Source organism: Rattus norvegicus, chromosome 16 (assembly GCF_036323735.1).
Source record: "Rattus norvegicus strain BN/NHsdMcwi chromosome 16, GRCr8, whole genome shotgun sequence".
Taxonomy (NCBI): Eukaryota; Metazoa; Chordata; class Mammalia; order Rodentia; family Muridae; genus Rattus; species Rattus norvegicus.
The window spans coordinates 24,018,739-24,039,135 of record NC_086034.1 but is presented as its reverse complement, the minus strand read 5'-3'; the positions used below and the strand labels follow the sequence as shown (position 1 = coordinate 24,039,135).

The following is a 20,397-nucleotide window of genomic DNA, read 5'->3' as shown; positions in this document are numbered from 1 at the left end:
AATGAATTAAGCTTAGTCTCAACAAGAACAAGGTCAAGTTTGTCAGTTAATGATTTTCTCTTAATCTAGGCTAGCATAAATATTTTAACTTCTTGATGGTATCCTATTAAGTTGTAAATAGGCATATAAGAAGATATTTTATATTTAATAATTTTGATTTTCATGTGTCAATATCCTGTAATTCCTAAAGAACATTGTTGATGTGAAAGCATGCATCCTAAAAGAATAGAGTTAATTTCAAGACCAAATAAAAAGTAAACTCTCTTCTCTGCATTGCAGGGAGAATCGGGAAGAAAATTCCATATAATACCTAAGAAGATCCAAAATATTTTTAGAAAATCTGGAGTTTATGTGTCTTCTCGGGTAGACCCAATTCTTGAAGTATGGGAAGAAAATACATCTGCAACAGTAATCCCCACTGATGTGAGAAGTAACCTATTTCCTTTTGTGAAGGGGAGTGATGGGTGTTTGTGCCTATGCCTTCCTAGTGCAAGTAGTGAACGAGTAGAGAAAGATGAGCCTTGAGCATTCCCTTCACACTCTCCATATCCTCACTCCTTGCCAGTCACTGCATTAGGCATTGCTTCTCAACCTTCCTAACGCTGTGACCTTTAATACAGTTCCTCATGCTGTGGTGATTCCCAACCATACAACTGTTATGTTGCTACTGCATCAGTGTCAGATTGATAATATCATCAACTGTAATGTCGTATTGGTATTTTCAGAAGGTCTTTGCCAACCTGTGTGAGACTGTTCTATGCCTTCCTCCAATAGGGTATGACAGACAGGTTGAGAATCACTGTCATAAAATGTAATAATAGTAAATTAGACTATGGAAACAGAAGAAAAAACAGAAAATGAGCATGTTTTTAACTCACTGAGGAGAAGTCATAAAAATACAGAAACCAAATAGTACATGCTCCTGGAAATAGGTACAGTCAACATGAAAGCGACCACCATAGTTGTGCTTCATTTATTTGGATTGACTGACTTTATGTGTGTGAATGTTTTGCGTGTATTCTGTCTGTATACCATGTGCGTGTGCTTCCCACAAAAATCAGAAGAGGTCATTTCATCCTTTGTTCTTGTTGTTCCAGAATTTTGTCAACCAATATTATGTGTTTTACAAAGCAAAGCCAGGTGTCCTGGAGGAGCAATGAATGTTTTAAACTCCTCAGCCCCTTTTCCAGCACACAGATTTAATATGTTTGATAGGCAAAAAGATTAAAATTATCATCAGGGGAAATAAGTCAGTCTTCTGATATTTCTTAACTTCCTGGACAGGACCTCAGCATTCTGGTTTTACCCATTGAAGTCCAAAGTACTTATAGGCGGGGTGCCCACAACAGGAGGCTGGGTATGTTGGTGTACACAGTTAATTCATGAACTCATAAATCAGGCAGGATGGTCTCTGTCAGTTCAAGGACATTCTGTACTTAATTTATTTGGGGAGTAGGAGAATGTAAGTTGAATTGTAGGTATCAAAAGATAACTTGTAGGAATCAATCTTTCCCTTCCTCTGTTTCCAGTCTCAGGTATCAAATTCAAGTTGTCAGTCAGGCTGCCAAGTAGGTTTATCACATTGGTAGTATGATTTACACTTTGGTTAGCATTAACAGACAAACAGTAGATAAACTCTGCATGTGTGTGTGTGTGGGGTTATTTAACATTAACACAAATGCTAAGCAGTGCATGGGAGGATCAGACAAAGAGATGGGAGTTCATGTGATTGAACACTTGGCCACTGATGGGAGATTGTTTAACTTTCGGGGTCTGGCCTTGCTAGCAGAAGGTTTTCAGTGGTAGATTTTAATGGCTATGACTACTTGTGGTACCAGTACTGTGTTATCTGCTTCCCGGTCTACCAGCATGTGAGAACCAACAATGTACTGCCAAAAGTCAGGCCTCCCTGTTCCTTCCTTGAAATAAGTGACTGGTTTTCCCCATCAGATATTTTGTCACAGAAAGTACAGAAACAAATTCAAAAGTAACAGCCATCTTTCCTGTTTAAATCCCCTTTCAGAAGTTACAAAGCAAGCAGAAGGGTGTGTCTGCTGATCTTACACACACTACTTACTCCTTACTCCACTGCATACTGTCAACACGTAGCTAACTACCTTCCTCTAGACCTCTAATTTCATCATTAGGAAAGAGGAAGTTCAGATATAATTATTACACATAATGGAATCATTAGAAACTGTAATTTACAGAAACCAAACTCAAATGCTCTTCGTTTATGCCTAGATAAATTTGGTTTCCAATTAACTACTACAGGTGATGAACCTGAGTAATTTTTATTCTAGGAAGAACTTAGCAAAGACATAGAACTCAGGTACTTTAATAAACAGAAATTCACTCGGCAATCACCTTCTATTGCAGTGAAAAGTCATTAGAATTTTCTAAACTAAAATTTCTAATGCAAACACATTTTATCCTAACTAGAATTTTATGATGCTATGGAATGTACAAATAATGGTGATGAATATAGTAACTAAATTTTATATGCCCATGATTAGAATACAATCCACAATATCATTACAGCAGTGGGATCTTACAGAGACAACTAAGACAAAGGTAGTTTCCATTCTTCCAAGGAATAAATGTCACTGAAGTAAAACTAAACATCATTTCTGATGTTAAATTTGAATAAAACCAAACGAACACAAGACTTCCCACAAGACTACATGGGAAATGCAGTGTAATGAGTATAAAATAAAAAAATGAAAGACCTTAGCTAGTTAATACCAGTTCTCTACCCCATGCTAGCGGAATACCAGGTATAAGTCATTATAAACAAGTACAGCCAGCAGGATTTACAATGACACAGGCACATTTCAAAGGTGATGCCTAGTTTGGCTGAAAGAAAAAGATCACATGAATGAGAAATTCACACTTACTACATTTCATTTTTATTCTAAACGGCTATACACCAATCTTTCTCCTTTTATTTTAAAAGCAGTAAGTATATATACATATATACATATATACATATACTTGCATATATATGCATGTATACACATCTTCTCACGTACACATATGTAGTTACAAATACATACATGCGTATAAGTGCACACACATGTGTATATGCATATTTGCCAGCCAGATGGTTCAATGGGGTAGTGATAAGTAGTCTGGTAACACATTGCATATGAAAACATGACTATGTGTGTAACATACCCCATGGTTTGCTATATTCAAGTCTGTCTTTCTCAGGAAATCCAAGGAACTTAAATTCTCTCATGATCCATTTTAATAGTGTGAACACTAAGAGGAAATGCATGCTTCTTCAACATTATTCTTTGATCAACAGTCCTCCTTCACCTGTTCTGTTGAATCTTCTCTGTGATATATTGCTTGTTGATGCAGAGAATGTTTGACGTGTCAGTTTTGCAAGTAAGAAACGTAAATCATCCTCAAACCTGGCACTGAAAGTCAAAAGTAGACTGCCATGTTATGGGTTTCCCTGAGGTGTAAGGAAGAACAAACATGTGAAGATCTTATTTCTTATGCAGTATGAGTCAATGAGGCTTCCCATTTACAATGCAGCATCAAACCCATTCACAAGCCCAACTTCCTGAATTTATCTATTTAAATCAACGAGTGTTCCGGGCATCCTATCTAAGCTAGCTTTATGGAATTTGATAACACATTTTGTGACCAAATCCCCTGGGTAACACCACTTCACAGCTTTGAATGAATCCTTCAGACTCTGTTAAATACACTCTTATTGTAACTAGCTGATGCTTATGTTAGTCACTTTCTATAGTTGTAAAAAATATCATGGGAAAGAAAATGTTTAGAAGAAAGAGATGGTGTGAAGTGGGTCTCTTGGTTAAATTGGATACAGAAATCACCATCATGATTCAGGCAGACAAGCATGACGATGAAGCAGCAGCTGAGAGATCACATCTTGACCTACACAGGAAAGAGAGAACTTAGTGGAAATGACACCAGTCTATTGAAATCTTTTTTTTTATTAACTTGAGTATTTCTTATTTACATTTCGAGTGTTATTCCCTTTCCTGGTTTCTAGGCCAACATCCCCCTAATCCCTCCCCCTCCCCTTCTTTATGGGTGTTCCCCTCCCCATCCTCCCCCCATTGCTGCCCTCCCCCCAACAATCACGTTCACTGGGGGTTCAGTCTTAGCAGGACCAAGGGCTTCCCCTTCCACTGGTGATCTTACTAGAATATTTATTGCTACCTATGAGGTCAGAGTCCAGAGTCCAGGGTCAGTCCATGTATAGTCTTTAGGTAGTGGCTTAGTCCCTGGAAGCTCTGGTTGCTTGGCATTGTTGTTCATATGGGGTCTCGAGCTCCTTCGAGCTCTTCGAGTTCTTTCTCTGATTCCTTCAACGGGGGTCCCGTTCTCAGTTCAGTGGTTTGCTGCTGGCATTCGGCTATGTATTTGCTGTATTCTGGCTGTGTCTCTCAGGAGAGATCTACATCCGTATCCTGACGGCATGCACTTCATCGCTTTATCCATATTGTCTAATTGGGTGGCTGTATATGTATGGGCCACATGTGGGGCAGGCTCTGAATGGGTGTTCCTTCTGTGTCTGTTTTAATCTTTGCCTCTCTATTCCCTGCCAAGGGTATTCTTGTTCCCCATTTAAAGAAGGAGTGAAGCATTCACATTTTGATCATCCGTCTTGAGTTTCATTTGTTCTATGCATCTAGGGTAATTCAAGCATTTGGGCTAATAGCCACTTATCAATGAGTGCATACCATGTGTGTTTTTCTGTGATTGGGTTGCCTCACTCAGGATGATATTTTCCAGTTCCAACCATTTGCCTATTAATTTCATAAAGTCATTGTTTTTGATAGCTGAGTAATATTCCATTGTGTAGATGTACCACATTTTCTGTATCCATTCCTCTGTTGAAGGGCATCTGGGTTCTTTCCAGCTTCTGGCTATTATAAATAAGGCTGCTATGAACATAGTGGAGCACGTGTCTTTTTTATATGTCGGGGCAACTTTTGGGTATGTGCCCAAGAGAGGTATAGCTGGATCCTCAGGCAGTTCAATGTCCAATTTTCTGAGGAACCTCCAGACTGATTTCCAGAATGGTTGCACCAGTCTGCTTTCCCACCAACAATGGAGGAGTGTTCCCCTTTCTCCACATCCTCGCCAGCATTTGCTGTCACCTGAGTTTTTGATCTTACCCATTCTCACTGGTGTGAGGTGAAATCTCAGGGTTGTTTTGATTTGCATTTCCATTATGACTAAAGATGTTGAACATTACTTTAGATGTTTCTCAGCCATTTCGCCTTCCTCAGCTGTGAATTCTTTGTTTAGCTCTGAACCCCATTTTTTAATAGGGTTATTTGTCTCGCTGCGGGCTAACTTCTTGAGTTCTTTGTATATTTTGGATATAAGGCCTCTATCTGTTGTAGGATTGGTAAAGATCTTTTCCCAATCTGTTGGTGGCCGTTTTGTCCTACCCACAGTGTCCTTTGCCTTACAGAAGCTTTGCAGTTTTATGAGATCCCATTTGTCGATTCTTGATCTTAGAGCATAAGCCATTGGTGTTTTGTTCAGGAAATTTTTTCCAGTGCCCATGTGTTCCAGATGCTTCCCTAGTTTTTCTTCTATTAGTTTGAGTGTATCTGGTTTGATGTGGAGGTCCTTGATCCACTTGGACTTAAGCTTTGTACAGGGTGATAAGCATGGATCGATCTGCATTCTTCTACATGTTGACCTCCAGTTGAACCAGCACCATTTGCTGAAAATGCTATCTTTTTTCCATTGGATGGTTTTGGCTCCTTTGTCAAAAATCAAGTGCCCATAGGTGTGTGGGTTCATTTCTGGGTCTTCAATTCTGTTTCATTGGTCTATCTGTCTGTCTCTGTTCCAATACCATGCAGTTTTTATCATTATTGCTCTGTAATAGTGCTTGAGTTCAGGGATAGTGATTCCTCCTGAAGTCCTTTTATTGTTGAGGATAGTTTTAGCTATCTTGGGCTTTTTGTTGATGAATTTGCAAATTGTTCTTTCTAACTCTTTGAAGAAATGGATTGGTATTTTGATGGGGATTGCATTGAATCTGTAGATTGCTTTCGGTAAGATGGCCATTTTTACTATATTAATCCTGCCAATCCATGAGCATGGGAGATCTTTCCATCTTCTGAGGTCTTCTTCAATTTCTTTCTTCAGAGTCTTGAAGTTCTTATTGTACAGATCTTTTACTTGCTTGGATAAAGTCACACCGAGGTACTTTATATTATTTGGATCTATTATGAAGGGTGTTATTTCCCTAATTTCTTTCTCAGCTTTTTCTCTTTTGTGTAGAGGAAGGCTACTGATTTATTTGAGTTAATTTTATACCCAACCACTTTGCTGAAGTTGTTTATCAGCTTTTGTAGTTCTCTGGTGGAACTTTTGGGATCACTTAAATGTACTATCATATCATCTGCAAATAGTGATATTTTGACTTCTTCTTTTCCCATCTGTATCCCCTTGACCTCCATTTGTTGTCTGATTGCTCTGGCTAGAACTTCAAGAACTATATTGAATAAGTAGGGAGAGAGTGGGCAGCCTTGTCTAGTCCCTGATTTTAGTGGGATTGCTTCAAGTTTCTCTCCATATTGTTTAATGTTAGCAACTGGTTTGCTCTATATGGCTTTTACTATGTTTAGGTGTGGGCCTTGAATTCCTATTCTTTCCAGGACTTTTATCATGAAGTGGTGTTGAATTTTGTCAAATGCTTTCTCAGCATCTAATGAAATGATCATGTGGTTCTGTTCTTTCAGTTTGTTTATATAATGGATCACGTTGATGGTTTTCCGTATATTAAACTATCCCTGCATGCCTGGGATGAAGCCTACTTGATCATGGTGGATGATTGTTTTGATGTGTTCTTGGATTTGGTTTGCCAGATATTTATTGAGTATTCTTGTGTCGATATTCATAAGGGAAATTGTTCTGAGGTTCTCTTTCTTTGTTGGGTCTTTGTGTGGTTTAGGTATAAGAGTAATTGTGGCTTCATAGAAGGAATTCGGTAGTGCTCCGTTTGTTTCATTTTTGTGGAATAGTTTGGAGAATATTGGTATGAGGTCTTCTATGAAGGTCTGATAGAATTCTGCACTGAATCCGTCTGGACCTGGGCCCTTTTTGGTTGGGAGACCTTTAATGACTGCTTCCATTTCCTTAGGAGTTATGGGGTTGTTTATCTGGTTTATATGTTCCTGATTTAACTTTGGTACCTGGTATCTGTCTAGGAAATTGTCCATTTCCTGCAGATTTTCAAGTTTTGTTGAATACAGGCTTTTATACTAAGATCTGATGATTTTTTGAATTTCGTCTGAATCTGTAGTTATGTCTCCCTTTTCATTTCTGATTTTGTTAATTTGGACACACTCTCTGTGTCCTCTAGTTAGTCTGGCTAAGGGTTTATCTATCTTAATGATTGTCTCAAAGAACCATCTCTTGGTTCTGTTGATTCTTTCTATGGTCCATTTGTTTCTACTTGGCTGATTTCAGCTCTGAGTTTGATTATTTCCTGCATTCTACTCCTCCTGGGTGTGTTTGCTTCTTTTTGTTCTAGAGCGTTTAGGGGTGTTGTCAAGCTGCTGACATATGCTCTTTCCTCTTTCTTTCTGCAGGCACTCAGCGTTATGAGTTTCCTCATAGCACAGCTTTCATTGTGTCCCATAAGTTTGGGTATGTTGTACCTTCGTTTTCATTAAATTCTAAGCAATCTTTAATTTCTTTCTTTATTTCTTCCTTGACCTGGTTATCATTGAATAGAGCATTGTTTTATTTCCACGTATATGTGGACGTTCTTCCATTATTGTTATTGAAGACCAACTTTAGGCCATGGTGGTCTGATAAGATGCATGGGATTATTTCTATCTTTCTGTACCTGTTGAGGCCCGTTTTTTGACCAATTATATGGTCAATTTTGGAGAAAGTACCATGAGGAGCTGAGAAGAAGGTATATCCTTTTGCTTTAGGATAGAATGTTCTATAAATATCCGTTAAGTCCATTTGGCTCATGAATTCTCTTAATCTGTCTAGGTCTCTGTTTAATTTCTATTTCCATGATCTGTCCATTGATGAGAGTGGGGTGTTGAAATCTCCTACCATCATTGTGTGAGGTGCAATGTGTGTTTTGAGCTTTAGTAAGGTTTCTTTTATGTATGTAGGTGCCCTTGTATTTGGGGCATAGATATTTAGGATTGAGAGTTCATCTTGGTGGATTTTTCCTTTGATGAATATAAAGTGTCCTTCCTTATCTTTTTTGATGACTTTTGGTTGAAAATTGATTTTATTTGACATTAGAATGGCTACTCCAGCTTGCTTCTTCTGACCATTTGCTTGGAAAGTTGTTTTCCAGCATTTCACTCTGAGGTAGTGTCTGTCTTTGTCTCTGAGGTGTGTTTCCTGTAGGCAGCAGAATGCAGGGTCCTCGTTGCGTATCCAGTTTGTTAATCTATGTCTTTTCATTGGGGAGTTGAGGCCATTGATGTTGAGAGATATTAAGGAATAGTGATTATTGCTTCCTGTTATATTCATATTTGGATATGAGGTTATGTTTGTGCGCTTTTCTTCTCTTTGTTTTGTTGCCAAGACGATTAGTTTCTTGCTTCGTCTAGGGTATCTCTTGCCTCCTTATGTTGGGCTTTACCATTTATTATCCTTTGTAGTGCTGGATTTGTAGAAAGATATTGTGTAAATTTGGTTTTGTCCTGGAATATCTTGGTTTCTTCATCTATGTTAATTGAGAGTTTTGCAGGATGCAGTAACCTGGGCTGGCATTTGTGTTCTCTTAGGGTCTGTATGACATCTGTCCAGGATCTTCTGGATTTTATAGTTTCTGGCGAAAAGTCTGTATGATTCTGATAGGTCTGCCTTTATGTTACTTGATCTTTTTCCCTTACTGCTTTTAATATTCTTTCTTTATTTTGTGCGTTTGGTGTTTTGACTATTATGTGACGGGAGCTGTTTCTTTTCTGGTCCAATCTATTTGGAGTTCTGTAGGCTTCTTGTATGCTTATGGGTATCTCTTTCTTTAGGTTAGGGAAGATTTCTTCTATGATTTTGTTGAAGATATTTACTGGTCCTTTGAGCTGGGAGTCTTCACTCTCTTCTATACCTATTATCCTTAGGTTTGATCTTCTCATTGAGTCCTGGATTTCCTGTATGTTTTGGACCAGTAGCTTTTTCCGCTTTACATTATCTTTGACTGTTGAGTTGATGATTTCTATGGAATCTTCTGCTCCTGAGATTCTCTCTTCCATATCTTGTATTCTGTTGGTGAAGCTCGTATCTACAGCTCCTTGTCTCTTCTTTAGGTTTTGTATTTCCAGGGTTGTTTCCATGTGTTCTTTCTTGATTGCTTCTATTTCCATTTTCAATTCCTTCAACTGTTTGATTGTGTTTTCCTGGAATTCTTTCAGGGATTTTTGTGACTCCTCTCTATGGGCTTCTACTTGTTTATTTATGTTTTCCTGGAATTCTTTCAGGGATTTTTGCGATTCCTCTCTGTCGGCTTCTACTTGTTCTCTAAGGGAGTTATTCACGTCTTTCTGGAAGTTCTCCAGCATCATGATCAAATATGATTTTGAAACTAGATCTTGCTTTTCTTGTGTGTTTGGATATTTTGTGTTTGCTTTGGTGGGAGAATTGGGCTCCGATGATGCCATGTAGTCTTGGTTTCTGTTGCTTGGGTTCCTGTGCTTGCCTCTCGCCATCAGATTATCTCTAGTGTTACTTTGTTCTGCTATTTCTGACAGTGGCTAGACTGTCCTATATGCCTGTTTTTCAGGAGTGCTGTAGACCTGTTTTCCTGTTTTCTTTCAGCCAGTTATGGGAACAGAGTGTTCTGCTTTGGGGCGTGTAGTTTTTCCTATCTACAGGTCTTCAGCTGTTCCTGTGGGCCTGTGCCCTGAATTCACCAGGCAGGTCACTTGGAGCAGAAAAGTTGGTCTTACCTGTGATCCGGAGGCTCAAGGTTGCTCATGGGGTGTTGCTTATGAGCTCTCCGCGGCGGCAGCCACCAGGAAGTTCTGACCGCCCTTTCCGGGAGCTTCTGTGCACCAGGGTTCCAGATGGCGTTTGGTGTTTTCCTCTGGAGTCAGTAATGTGTGCAGAGTGCAGTCTCTTCTGGTTTCCCAGGCATGTCTGCCTCTCTGAAGGTTTAGCTCTCCCTCCCACAGGATTTGGGTGTAGAGAACTGTTTATATGGTCAGTCCCTTCAGGTTCTGGCGGTGTCTCAGATGCCAAAAGAAAGCACTGTTGTTCTACTCTGTTTCCAGCTCTGTCTCTCTATTGAAATCTTAAACCTCATCCTGGCAACAGTTTTACTACAAAACAGCCCCACCACCTACTCCTTTTGAAAATAATTCAGCGCTCTGCACAGCAAGCATAATGTGAGCCTATGGGGCTGTTGACATTCAAGCCACCACAGAGGTGCTGGATGAGGTCTTAATATACATCCTGTAAGTGTAGCAATAGTCATGATGTTACAGAATAGTTGACGATACTGTGCCCTCCTCCCAGATTGCGTTGTTTACTTATAAACAAATTTCTACTAATTGCTGTGGTTCAGCCTTTGCACAGACCTTTAATCTCTCAAACTGGAATGTAGACATTTCCTTAGTACCCACCCTTAATGCTAAGTAATCAATGTAACCTTAGTTTATAGAATGAAGCACCTCGTTTAAAAGTGATGCTTAATTGCATGAAAGAGAAGGTGATTATCCAGAGAAAGATTTGGTATAAAGAATATTCCCATCTCTCTCACGAAGGAATAAGAAAAGTGGCTACTTGAGGGGTAGTGCAGCAGAAAGTACAAAAAGACGGGGGGAGAGAGAGAGAGAGAGAGAGGGAGGAGGGAGGGAGGGGCGGAGGGAGGGAGGTGGCCTTTTTACTTGGAGAGTTTTAGAGAGAAACAGTGCAGAATGAAACATAGAATATGAAGGAAAGAGAATATTACAAAATCACTATTTAGAGGAAGAGTAGAGCAAAACATCAGAGGCCAAGAGTCACATTTTGTCCTTTCTATTTATATATTTCCATCTTACAAGGAAAAATGACTTCAGGTAGCAAAGAGCAGAAGAAATCTAAGTATAAACCTAAAGAGATCCACAGTAAAGACTTTGAAAAACTCTGGGCCAATTACTCAAGCAGACAGGAAGCAGACTTCACTGAATGTCACTGAATGTCGTGCTAACTTTCGACAGAATACACAAATAGTTTGGGGACTATGAATCCAGGTTCTGACATTATCAGAAGGGTGATAGAATGAATAAAATCAGTAAATTTTCAATCAAAAGTATCACTGCTAATTTTCGTTTTAGGATGAAAAATATAAAACAGATAATTTCTATGCGGTGTCTTCTGAGCATAGAAATTCTATTCCTAAGGCTACTGCTGATCGTGAAGCTTCCACCTCTACTGCTGACAGCCTGGATGCTGCCGAGCCTGACCCAACAAATTCTACAAATGCTACTGACTGTCTGGCTGCTCTTGAGCGTGAGCTGACTAATTCCAACAACACTGCTGACTGTCTGGCTGACCTTGAGCCTGATCCGACGATTTCTACCAATGCCGCTGACTTTCAGGCTGCTGTTGCACCAGAGCCAACTATGTCCACCCACCCTGCTGACTGTCTGCCTGATGTGGAACCAGAGCCAACTATGTCCACCCACCCTGCTGACACTCTGGCTGCTCTTGAGCCTGAGCTGACTACTTTCAACAACACTGCTGACTGTCTGGCTGACCTTGAGCCTGAGCCAAACATGTCCACCCACCCTGCTGACAGTCTGCCTGATGTGGAACCAGAGCCAACTATGTCCAATCACCCTGCAGACACTCTGGCTGCTCTTGAGCCTGAACTGACTAATTCCAACAACACTGCTGACTGTCTGGCTGACCTTGAGCCTGATCCGACGATTTCTACCAATGCCGCTGACTTTCAGGCTGCTGTTGCACCAGAGCCAACTATGTCCACCCACCCTGCTGACTGTCTGCCTGATGTGGAACCAGAGCCAACTATGTCCACCCACCCTGCTGACACTCTGGCTGCTCTTGAGCCTGAGCTGACTACTTTCAACAACACTGCTGACTGTCTGGCTGACCTTGAGCCTGAGCCAAACATGTCCACCCACCCTGCTGACAGTCTGCCTGATGTGGAACCAGAGCCAACTATGTCCACCCACCCTGCTGACACTCTGGCTGCTCTTGAGCCTGAGCTGACCAATTTCAACAACACTGCTGACTGTCTGGCTGACCTTGAGCCTGATCCGACTATTTCTACCAATGCCGCTGACTTTCAGGCTGCTGTTGCACCAGAGCCAACTATGTCCACCTACCCTGCTGACTGTCTGCCAGATGTGGAACCAGAGCCAACTATGTCCACCCACCCTGCTGACACTCTGGCTGCTCTTGAGCCTGAGCTGACTAATTCCAACAACACTGCTGACTGTCTGGCTGACCTTGAGCCTGATCCGACGATTTCTACCAATGCCGCTGACTTTCAGGCTGCTGTTGCACCAGAGCCTGCTATGTCCACCTACCCTGCTGACTGTCTGCCAGATGTGGAACCAGAGCCAACTATGTCCACCCACCCTGCTGACACTCTGGCTGCTCTTGAGCCTGAGCTGACTAATTCCAACAACACTGCTGACTGTCTGGCTGACCTTGAGCCTGATCCGACGATTTCTACCAATGCCGCTGACTTTCAGGCTGCTGTTGCACCAGAGCCAACTATGTCCACCCACCCTGCTGACTGTCTGCCTGATGTGGAACCAGAGCCAACTATGTCCACCCACCCTGCTGACACTCTGGCTGCTCTTGAGCCTGAGCTGACTAATTCCAACAACACTGCTGACTGTCTGGCTGACCTTGAGCCTGATCCGACTATTTCTACCAATGCCGCTGACTGTCGGGCTGCTGTTGCACCAGAGCCCGCTATGTCCACCAACCCTGCTGACAGTATGGCAGCTGTTGAGCCTGAGCCGACTATGTCCACCCACCCTGCTGACATTCTGACTGCTGACGAGCCTGAAAATAATACTTCTACCAAAGCTGCTGACTGTCGGGCTGACCTTGAGCCTGAGCCAAACATGTCCACCCACCCTGCTGACAGTCTGCCTGATGTGGAACCAGAGCCAACTATGTCCACCCACCCTGCTGACACTCTGGCTGCTCTTGAGCCTGAGCTGACCAATTTCAACAACACTGCTGACTGTCTGGCTGACCTTGAGCCTGATCCGACTATTTCTACCAATGCCGCTGACTTTCAGGCTGCTGTTGCACCAGAGCCAACTATGTCCACCTACCCTGCTGACTGTCTGCCAGATGTGGAACCAGAGCCAACTATGTCCACCCACCCTGCTGACACTCTGGCTGCTCTTGAGCCTGAGCTGACTAATTTCAACAACACTGCTGACTGTCTGGCTGACCTTGAGCCTGATCCGACTATTTCTACCAATGCCGCTGACTGTCGGGCTGCTGTTGCACCAGAGCCCGCTATGTCCACCAACCCTGCTGACAGTATGGCAGCTGTTGAGCCTGAGCCGACTATGTCCACCCACCCTGCTGACATTCTGACTGCTGACGAGCCTGCACATAATACTTCTACCAAAGGTGCTGACTGTCTGGCTGACCTTGAGCCTGAGCCAAACATGTCCACCCACCCTGCTGACAGTCTGCCTGATGTGGAACCAGAGCCAACTATGTCCAATCACCCTGCTGACACACTGGCTGCTCTTGAGCCTGAGTCGACTAAATCCTCCAATGCTGCTGACTGTCTGGCCTATGTTGAGCCAGAGCCAGCTATGTCCACCCACCATGCCGACAGTCTGGCTGCTCTTGAGCATGAGCTGTCTCATGCCAACAAAGATGCTGACTGTCTGGCTTCTCTCAAGGCTGAGCTGATTAATTCCACCAATGCTACTGATTGTCTGGCTTCTGTTGGGACTGAGACAACCATGTCCACCCAGCCTACTGATAATTTGGCAGCTGTTGAGCCTGAACATAATTCCACCAATACTGCTGACGGTAAGGACTCTGTTGAACAAGAGCCATCTAAGCCCACCTACCGTGCCGACAGCCTGGCTGCTCTTGAGCATGAGCTGACTAATTCCAACAACACTGCTGACTGTCTGGCTTCTCAGAAGGCTGAGTCAATTGATTCTACCAATGCTACTGATTGTTTGGCTTCTGTTGGGACTGAGACAACTATGTCCACCCACCCGGCTGACAATATGGCTACTGATGAGCTTGAGGCTACACATTCCACCAATGCTGCTTACTTTCTGGCGGCTCTTGAGCCCCAGTCGACTAATTCCTCCAATGCTGCTGATATTCTGGCTTCTGTTGGGTCTGAGACAACCATGTCTACCCACCTTGCTGATATTCCTATTGCTCATGAGCCTGACTATAATGATTCTACCAATGCTGCTGACAGTCTGGACTCCGTTGAGCCAGAGCCAGCTATGTCCACCCACCGTGCCGACAGTCTGGCTGCTCTTGAGCATGAGCTGTCTCATGCCAACAAAGCTGCTGACTGTCTGGCTTCTCTCAAGGCTGAGCCAACCATGTCCACCCAGCCTGCTGACAGTTCGGCAGCTGTTGAGCCTGAGCCTACAATTTCCACCAGAGCTGCTGATTTTCTGGCTACTGTTCTGCCAGAGCTAACTAGGTCAAACCACCCTGCTGACTGTCTGGACTCTGTTCAGCCTGAGTCATCTATGTCCACACACCCTGCTGATAATATGGCTACTGATGAGCTTGAGCCTACAAATTTGACCAACGCTGCTTACTGTCTGGCTGCTCTTGAGCCTGAGTCGACTAAATCCTCCAATGCTGCTGACTGTCTGGCCTATGTTGAGCCAGAGCCAGGTATGTCCACCCACCGTGCCGACAGTCTGGCTTCTCTTGAGCATGAGCTGTCTCATGCCAACAAAGATGCTGACTGCCTGCCTTCTCTCAAGACTGAGCTGATTAATTCCATCAATGCTACTGATTGTCTGGCTTCTTTTGGGACTGAGACAACCATGTCCACCCAGCCTACTGACAGTGTGGCAGCTGTTGAGCCTGAACATAATAGTTCCACCAATGCTGCTGATGGTCTGGGCTCTGTTGAACAAGAGCCAGCTAATCCCACCCACCGTTCCAACAGTCTGGCTGCTCTTGAGCATGAGCTGACTAATTCCAACAACACTGCTGACTGTCTGGCTTCTCAGAAGGCTGAGTCAATTGATTCTACCAATGCTACTGATTGTTTGGCTTCTGTTGGGACTGAGACAACTATGTCCACCCACCCTGCTGACAATATGGCTATGGATGAGCTTGAGCCTACACATTCCACCAATGCTGCTTACTTTCTGGCCGCTCTTGAGCCCCAGTCGACTAATTCCTCCAATACTGCTGATATTCTGGCTTCTGTTGAGTCTGAGACAACCATGTCTACCCACCTTGCTGATATTCCTATTGCTCATGAGCCTGACTATAATGATTCTACCAATGCTGCTGACAGTCTGGACTCCGTTGAGCCAGAGCCAGCTATGTCCACCCACCATGCCGACAGTCTGGCTGCTTTTGAGCATGAGCTGTCTCATGCCAACAAAGCTGCTGACTGTCTGGCTTCTCTCAAGGCTGAGCCAACCATGTCCACCCAGCCTGCTGACAGTTCGGCAGCTGTTGAGCCTGAGCCTACAATTTCCACCAGAGCTGCTGATTTTCTGGCTACTGTTCTGCCAGAGCTAACTAGGTCAAACCACCCTGCTGACTGTCTGGACTCTGTTCAGCCTGAGTCATCTATGTCCACACACCCTGCTGATAATATGGCTACTGATGAGCTTGAGCCTACAAATTCGACCAACGCTGCTTACTGTCTGGCTGCTCTTGAGCCTGAGTCGACTAAATCCTCCAATGCTGCTGACTGTCTGGCCTATGTTGAGCCAGAGCCAGGTATGTCCACCCACCGTGCCGACAGTCTGGCTGCTCTTGAGCATGAGCTGTCTCATGCCAACAAAGATGCTGACTGCCTGCCTTCTCTCAAGACTGAGCTGATTAATTCCATCAATGCTACTGATTGTCTGGCTTCTTTTGGGACTGAGACAACCATGTCCACCCAGCCTACTGACAGTGTGGCAGCTGTTGAGCCTGAACATAATAGTTCCACCAATGCTGCTGATGGTCTGGGCTCTGTTGAACAAGAGCCAGCTAATCCCACCCACCGTTCCAACAGTCTGGCTGCTCTTGAGCATGAGCTGACTAATTCCAACAACACTGCTGACTGTCTGGCTTCTCAGAAGGCTGAGTCAATTGATTCTACCAATGCTACTGATTGTTTGGCTTCTGTTGGGACTGAGACAACTATGTCCACCCACCCTGCTGACAATATGGCTATGGATGAGCTTGAGCCTACACATTCCACCAATGCTGCTTACTTTCTGGCCGCTCTTGAGCCCCAGTCGACTAATTCCTCCAATACTGCTGATATTCTGGCTTCTGTTGGGTCTGAGACAACCATGTCTACCCACCTTGCTGATATTCCTATTGCTCATGAGCCTGACTATAATGATTCTACCAATGCTGCTGACAGTCTGGACTCCGTTGAGCCAGAGCCAGCTATGTCCACCCACCATGCCGACAGTCTGGCTGCTCTTGAGCATGAGCTGTCTCATGCCAACAAAGCTGCTGACTGTCTGGCTTCTCTCAAGGCTGAGCCAACCATGTCCACCCAGCCTGCTGACAGTTCGGCAGCTGTTGAGCCTGAGCCTACAATTTCCACCAGAGCTGCTGATTTTCTGGCTACTGTTCTGCCAGAGCTAACTAGGTCAAACCACCCTGCTGACTGTCTGGACTCTGTTCAGCCTGAGTCATCTATGTCCACACACCCTGCTGATAATATGGCTACTGATGAGCTTGAGCCTACAAATTCGACCAACGCTGCTTACTGTCTGGCTGCTCTTGAGCCTAAGTCGACTAAATCCTCCAATTCTGCTGACTGTCTGGCCTATGTTGAGCCAGAGCCAGGTATGTCCACCCACCGTGCCGACAGTCTGGCTGCTCTTGAGCATGAGCTGTCTCATGTCAACAAAGATGCTGACTGTCTGGCTTCTCTCAAGGCTGAGCTGATTAATTCCATCAATGCTACTGATTGTCTGGCTTCTGTTGGGACTGAGACAACCATGTCCACCCAGCCTACTGACAGTTTGGCAGCTGTTGAGCCTGAACATAATTCCACCAATGCTGCTGACGGTCTGGACTCTGTTGAACAAGAGCCAGCTAAGCCCACCCACCGTGCCAACAGTCTGGCTGCTCTTGAGCATGAGCTGACTAATTCCAACAACACTGCTGACTGTCTGGCTTCTCAGAAGGCTGAGTCAATTGATTCTACCAATGCTTCTGATTGTTTGGCTTCTGTTGGGACGGAGACAACTATGTCCACCCACCCTGCTGACAATATGGCTACTGATGAGCTTGAGCCTACACATTCCACCAATGCTGCTTACTGTCTGGGGGCTCTTGAGCCTGAGTCGACTAAATCCTCCAGTGCTGCTGACTGCCTGGCCTATGTTGAGCCAGAGCCAGCTATGTCCACCCACCGTGCCGACAGTCTGGCTGCTCTTGAGCATGAGCTGTCTCATGCCAACAAAGATGCTGGCTGTCTGGCTTCTCTCAAGGCTGAGCTGATTAATTCCACCAATGCTACTGATTGTCTGGCTTCTGTTGGGACTGAGACAACCATGTCCACCCAGCCTGCTGACAGTTTGGCAGCTGTTGAGCCTGAACATAATAATTCTACCAATGCTGCTGACGGTCTGGACTCTATTGAACAAGAGCCAGCTATGCCCACCCCCCGTTCCGACAGTCTGGCTGCTCTTGAGCATGAGCTGTCTCATGCCAATAAAGCTGCTGACTGTCTGGCTTCTCTCAAGGCTGAGCCAACCATGTCCACCCAGCCTGCTGACACTTTGGCATCTGTTGAGCCTGAGCCTACTTTTTCCACCAAAGCTGCTGATTGTCTGGCTACTGTTCACCCTGAGCTAACTAGGTCAAACCACCCTGCTGACTGTCTGGATTCTGTTCAGCCTGAGTCATCTATGTCCCCACACCCTGCTGACAGTTTGGTAGCTATTGAGCCTGAACTGACTAATTCCACCAAAGCTGCTGACTGTCTGGACTCTGCTGAGCCAGAGCCAACTATGGCCACCCACCATGCTGACATTCTGACTGCTGTTGAGCCTGAACATACTAATTGCTCCAGTACTGCTGACTGTCTGCCTGCTGTTCAGCCTGAGTCCAGTATGTCCACCCACCCTGCTGACAGTATGGCTGCTATTGATGCTGAGCCTACAGATCCTGCCATTGTTGCTGACTGGCTGGCTGCTCTTGAACCTCGGCTGTCTGTTACATGTGCTGCTGACAGTAGTGTGTTAGTTGAGAGTCATGACTCAGGACCAGCTAGTCACATTGGATTGGATTATGTAGTTGATTTACCTCTTTACAAGGAGAGTACAAGGTACAAACCCCATGCTGACCCAGAGCCCACTCCTGGTTCCTGCACTTGTTATTCCCTTGACTCCATTCAAATGACTAACCTGACTCTTTTGATATCCCTTAGTGAAGAAGAAATATTTGATTCTGCTACTTCAGATGAGGAATCTTCTTTTACTCCTGACGTAGAAGAAGGTCTGCCTGCTACTCAGGGTGCTGAGGATATTTTTCATGCTTCCGCACGAGCTGAACCAATAAACCACAGCTTGATCCTTCTCAGGGAGAGTGGATATCTTCGGGCAACAGAGATACCACGCATACCTTTTTTGCTCTTCATATGGCTTATATCCTCACTCTTATCCATCATAACATGGATGAAAATCCAAATTCAACAAGCATGGCATGAAGAAAATGGCCAAGGAGCTCCCACTAAGAAGAGAGTCGGACCAGGTAAGTTAAACTAAAATAGTAGCTTAAAATAGATTAAGATTGTTTTACTAGAAACCTAGGTCTCTTTTGTTAATAAATTTCATACTTCTATAGGGCTATTTACGCATAACCTAGAACCTGAAAACTTTATTTTTTCTCAATTTATAGAAAATAATTTTCATAATGTAACAAATCCAGTTTAGAGAAATACAACTGACCAGGTAATATTTTTTCCTACTTGGATGTTTCCTATTCTAGAATGAGGAGATTATTGTCACTTCCAGTGAAAACATGTGTTTCCTGAATGACTAAGCCGGGAAAACTTCCTGTTAAATGTTATTGTCTATTTATCGCTGTCATTCTGAACTCTGACTTCTGAAGTTAGCATAGCCTTTGACCGCAACATTCCAAAAGAAGCAACTTCTGAGATTAAAAATAACAAGAGAAGCATCCACCTTCTCACTGTTTCTCTCTACATTGATATGTCTACATTGATATCTACATGATAATGACACTGATGTTGTTGATGCTGGGCATGACAATATCACCAGAGATGTGCCTGATGATACTGTTAATAATTCTTCTTTTTCTTCTAGTGGCTGCGGCTCCTGATCCCTAGACCCTTGATGCTCCTCCAGGATCGATTGGAATATCAAAACACAGTCTGTGTGGGAGAATTGATCATATATATAAATTTTAAAATAAAATGTTCAGTCTGATTGTAGACTGAAGTAAAAATTGATTGTTTCATTGGAGTCTCAGTTGTGCCATGTGATGCTTCCTGGAAACTTTTTTCAATTATTTTCAATTTTAATATTTTCAATTTTAATATTTACTTATTTACTTTACATCCTGCTCACTGCCCCCTCCCTGTCAGCCTCTCCCATAATTGTTCCCTTGTGCCCCACTCTCCTTCTCCTCTCAGTGGGTAGGGGCCATTTGGTTATCTTCCCACCCTGGAACATGAAGTCTCTGTGAGACTAATCTAGGACACAATCTAGCTAGAAGAACCTATTCTGCATACAGGCAACATCCTTTAGGATAACCCATGCTGTAATTGTTTGGGACTCACACAAAGATCAAGCTGCACATCTCCTACCTATGTGTGTGGAGGCTTAGGACCAGCCTCTGTATGTTCTTTGGTTGGTGGTTCAGTCTCTAAGAGCCCTAAGAGTCCAGGTCAGGTGATTTGGTTAGTCTTCCTGTGGCGTTCTTATCGTCTGAGGGACTGCAATCCTTCCACTTATTTTTCCATGACAGTCTTCAAGATCCATCCAATTTTAGCTGGGAGTGTTCATCTAAGTCAGCTTCTGGGTGAACCCTCTCATGGGACAGCCTATGCTAGACTCTGTCTGCAAGCATAACAGGATATCATTAATAGTGTCAGGGACTGTTGCTTGACAATGCGATGGGTTTCAAGTTGGGTAGGCTGGTGGTTGGCTTTTCCCTCAGTCTCTCCTCCAGCCCTGTTCCTTCATTGACTGTAGACAGGAAAATAATTGGATTTAAAGT

The 20,397-nt window shown here is 43.7% G+C and overlaps 1 protein-coding gene across 1 annotated transcript; it reads left to right on the top strand.

The window, feature by feature from the left end:
- Positions 1 to 260: 260 nt before the first annotated feature.
- Positions 261 to 19,620, top strand: LOC134482359 (uncharacterized). The gene is made up of 2 exons (XM_063275848.1): positions 261 to 423; positions 11,304 to 19,620. Exon 2 carries the CDS (start codon positions 11,592 to 11,594, stop codon positions 18,918 to 18,920), a length of 7,329 nt encoding a protein of 2,442 aa, XP_063131918.1. The 5' UTR covers positions 261 to 423; positions 11,304 to 11,591; the 3' UTR covers positions 18,921 to 19,620.
- The last annotated feature ends 777 nt before the right edge of the window (positions 19,621 to 20,397 follow it).